Source organism: Arachis ipaensis, chromosome B04, assembly GCF_000816755.2.
Source record: "Arachis ipaensis cultivar K30076 chromosome B04, Araip1.1, whole genome shotgun sequence".
NCBI classification, from domain to species: Eukaryota; Viridiplantae; Streptophyta; class Magnoliopsida; order Fabales; family Fabaceae; genus Arachis; species Arachis ipaensis.
Genome location: NC_029788.2, coordinates 110,107,934 through 110,112,325, shown reverse-complemented (window position 1 = coordinate 110,112,325; position 4,392 = coordinate 110,107,934). Strand labels below are relative to the sequence as shown.

The window sequence follows — 4,392 nt, the reverse complement described above, 5'->3', positions numbered from 1 at the left end:
TTAAGTATAATAAGGAAAATTGCATAAGTAGCATAGTGTAATTTGATTAATGAAGTACCTGATAGAACAACCATGTCACTAGTTGATAAACCTTTCTTGGAGAAAGCAGAGATAAGGCCACTGAGATCCAAAGTGGGAGCTGGCAAATCTGAGTTAGCTTGGCTTTTGCTTGCTGTGGTTGAGTCTCTTCTCCCCAATTGCACTGTCCAACTTGGTCCCCCAAGCTGATTTTGACAATTTTCACATTATTATTATTATTATTTTATATGCCATTTAGTGATTTATATTATACTATATACTTGGCTCAAATTGAGTGCATTTTGGGAAGATTTTTTATTTCGTCATGGTGGGAATTAATGAAATTGACAAAACACCTAATCCCAAAATGACTTCATTAATTATGACATTTGTGTATATATAATAACTTTTTATAACGAAAAATATAAATAATTTTATAACAGAAAAATTATCTTGAATAATATAAGTAAATCAATTTTAAGATATATATACTTACAGCAACAACAGAGTCTCTAGCAGCAACAGCAAGAATATCAGCACAAGAAACAACACCAGGGCACAAAGTCTCTAGTTGGGATTTTATGGAATCAATGACTTCAAAACCTCTAATAGAATTTGCATTAGGACCTGCTGTCTTTTCTCCTGTAAAAGTTGCTGTATCATCTAATAGCACTGATGCATCACATCCCTGAAACAAGAAATTATAGGTAAAGAATTAAAATTAATAGTTTCATAATGTACATATATATAGAGTTCATTTAATTATTTGTTAGAAATATAAGCTTGATTGTCAATCTTCTTAAGTAAAATTAACATGGATTTATATATATTAGACTTGGTTTTAGTTTGTCATTAGGCAATTAAAATATCCTTTATTTACTTTTATATATTTGTAATAATAATAATGATAATAATAAAGAATTCTAATGTTCTAACTTCCAACAAAACCAATTGTCAGCACTTGGAATATTTTATTTATATATTTGTACGTACGTGCATGTGTGTCTTTGACGCATGATATATGCATGTGTTAAATAATAATCTAATATAAGGTGAAACTTTAATTTTTTTAACTTTTAATAAGTAGAAAATAAATAATTAAAAATGAATTAGATTGTAATTAAATATATACTATCAGCGTAAAAATATTTTACCTCGGTAAAATTTAACCTAAAAACTCATTATTATTTCCAAAACCACATAAATATAAATATTTAATTGAATGATAGTATAAAAAAAATTAAAAAGTAATAAAAAAAATGAACAATAAAAAAAGGCAGGCATTAAAGAAAGTGAAAATAGACTTGCTTGCACAAAGCAATCATGGAAATGAAGGCGAAGAAGCGAAGCTCCCATGCGAGCTTCTTTGCTGACAGCAGAGTTCACTCCTGACCTAATTGTTGAAAGTGCATTAGGACATTTTGCGGCATAAAAATTCGGTGACAATTGAGCTGACCCTAATTCTATAAGACACATGAACAATATTAAAAAATGAACTTTGCTGATTGGAAGTGCCATGGCAAGTGAATAAGAGAGATTATTACTTATTAGTGATTTAGTATTGTGGTTAAGACCTTGGAACGTGTCACGTATTTATATAAGAAATTTGCCCTTATTACACTAGTTTGCATTATCGTCATGTCAATGTATGCAACCGTACAATTAATTATGAAAACTACATTATTTCATTCTATATTTGAAATTTTGATTATAGAGTAAGAGTAGTATTACTAGCTAGGCCTTATTTGCATTAATCATTGAAAGATGTAGTTTCCAAATATCTTTTGACTTGTTAAAGATATTCATATTCATTCCACGCTTAATGTTTCACACAGTCTACACACGGTGACCCCCTAAAGCGAAATTATTGAAATATAACACTTTTTTTAAGGACTTTCATTTTTCAATCAATTATTTCATTTGAAAGAAACTTTTTTGGACATTTTTAACAAAAATACTATGGGTAAATTACAAAAGAAAAATCACCGAATCAGTAAATATATACTGTTTTTAATATGTATTTTTAATTTGATGGTAATGCATAGTTGTATATTTTTAAAGATGTGTACATTTTTTTATAATTTGAAAATGTCTTATTCTCATAGAGAAAAAGTATAAGATACTTACGTAAAAGTTCTTCATGCGTCTTAAATAACTATTGATCTCTTCATGCATCTTAATTAAATACTCTTCATTTTTAATATTCAAATTGATGCATGTCTTATCATCTCTATCCTAATCATGTTATTTAGTTCAGCATCTGACTTTTTGATCGTCTATGATATTCTCTAATTTGATAAATAAATAATTAATTTATTATGAATTTAAATTTTATTTAAGAGTTTAATTAATAAATTATTACATAAATAAAATGAAATTTAAACCACTAACTCCATTAATCCAAGTTAATTGTTGACATCTAACTAAAATCTTGAACAATAATAGATAGATTGGTACATGACCAAATGTTTTATTCTATTTAATATTAAACGGACAATTTGTATCGGATGGTTACATTTAAAACGATTTGATTATATAAGTGTATGTATATATTATGATGTCTATTATACGGTGATTACAATAACTATGCAATTCTAGAGATATTTTAAAAGTTTAAAATATAATTATTTATATATTTTTTTATCGATTTAAATTTTTAAAAAAATAAATTCACATCCTATGACGGGGAATAACTCCATGATCACCGAGGAGAGCGGGTGAACGTAAATGTTTAGAAAATTTGTATTGTCTCTGTCTCCTATAAATTATGAAGTACGGACACTTCGCTAAGTTGTCGTGTCTGTATGTCGGACATATTTTGGATACGACACTCACCAATATTCGTCTAATACGCGTGTCTGTTATATCCATTCGTGTCTTAATAAAAACTAAAAAGTTTTTCTTCAGACAAGTTTGGACACACCTAAATACCATTACGTGTTAGTGTGTTCAGTCTTATTCTTAACATATATTTTTAAAATAAATTTAGATATAATATATATTATTATTTATTAAAACAAAAAATATTTTAAATACTTAATATAATTAAAATAAGAGATTAAAAATAATTAAAAAATTTAATTTATTTTTTAATATCAATAAACGTATCCGCGTGTCCAGTCTTATTCTTAACATATATTTTTAAAATAAATTTAGATATAATATATATTATTATTTATTAAAACAAAAAATATTTTAAATACTTAATATAATTAAAATAAGAGATTAAAAATAATTAAAAAATTTAATTTATTTTTTAATATCAATAAAATATCAAAATATCATTACGATTTATCTAAACAATATTTTATATTTTATATGTATACATATCCGGTGTCATGTAGAATTTTAAAATTCGCATATCGATGTGTTTTATATCCATGTAAGTGTACGTGTATCGTATATACCAAATAGAGTAACCAATAATATTGGTCTATAAGTAACTTTTTACGTCAACACACAACATTCCAAAAGAGTAAGACCAAGAATTGCAAATGTAGAAAACAACTGCCAACACGTTGTATGTTTTTTTGGTAAAAATTCACATGTAATTCTCTTATTTAATTGTCTTATGTAATTGGACATAGAATATTTTTCCCAAACAATACTTTTACCCAAAACATATATACAACCTGATACTATTACATGTGAATTTCTATCATGCAAAAGCTTGGGAATAAAGTATTATTCACGTCATAGGAATAAGTTTATACCATGATGAGTAATAGGATAAATAGGTTATTAAATAATTTTATTTTAAATTTATAAATATATTTAAGAAAAAAATAGTAAATAAGTTCTTAAAAAAGTTGTGATAAAATTATAGATCTTGAAAAAAAATACATACTTAATAAACATTTGAAAAATTACAATATAACAGTAAATTCATCATAGGTCTTTCACAGAATGAGATGAAAGATTGGGAATGATGAATTGTGCCAACATTGCAATTTTCAGAGACTTAGCATTTCCAGTTTCAAAAATTTACTTGATACTTTATCTTTTTTTCTTCAAGGATATGTAAATTTATCACAAGCTTTTTCAGTTGCTTACTTGTTATTTTATTTTCTTTAAAGACCTAAAAGTCTTGGTCATCCATTTGTAGATAAAATGTTTTCTATTGGAACACTTCATGCTGTTTTAGACATTATTTGGAATTATCCGTAATTTTTTTGCTTTTTCCATTAGTATTTTTTCAAAAAAAAAATTAGGATATGTTTAGTTTGAATTTTTATTTTATTTGTTCTATTGTTAGGATTTTGTAAATGAAAAAAAAAAACATTAAAATAATAAAATTTTATTTTCTGTTTTCATCTTATATTTTTATTTTTTCACAAAATCTTGAAAGTTAATAATACTAAAAATAGAAATATA

The 4,392-nt window shown here is 25.4% G+C and overlaps 1 protein-coding gene across 1 annotated transcript in view; it reads right to left on the bottom strand.

Annotated features, from left to right (window-relative positions):
• Positions 1–1,494, bottom strand: part of LOC107639611 (cationic peroxidase 1) — a gene marked incomplete at its 5' end in the record, with an annotated part of 3,058 nt that extends 1,564 nt beyond the window's left edge. Inside the window, 3 exon segments of the mRNA XM_016343157.1 lie at positions 59–224; positions 515–706; positions 1,327–1,494. Of these exon segments, the coding sequence (XP_016198643.1) occupies positions 59–224; positions 515–706; positions 1,327–1,494 (526 nt within the window).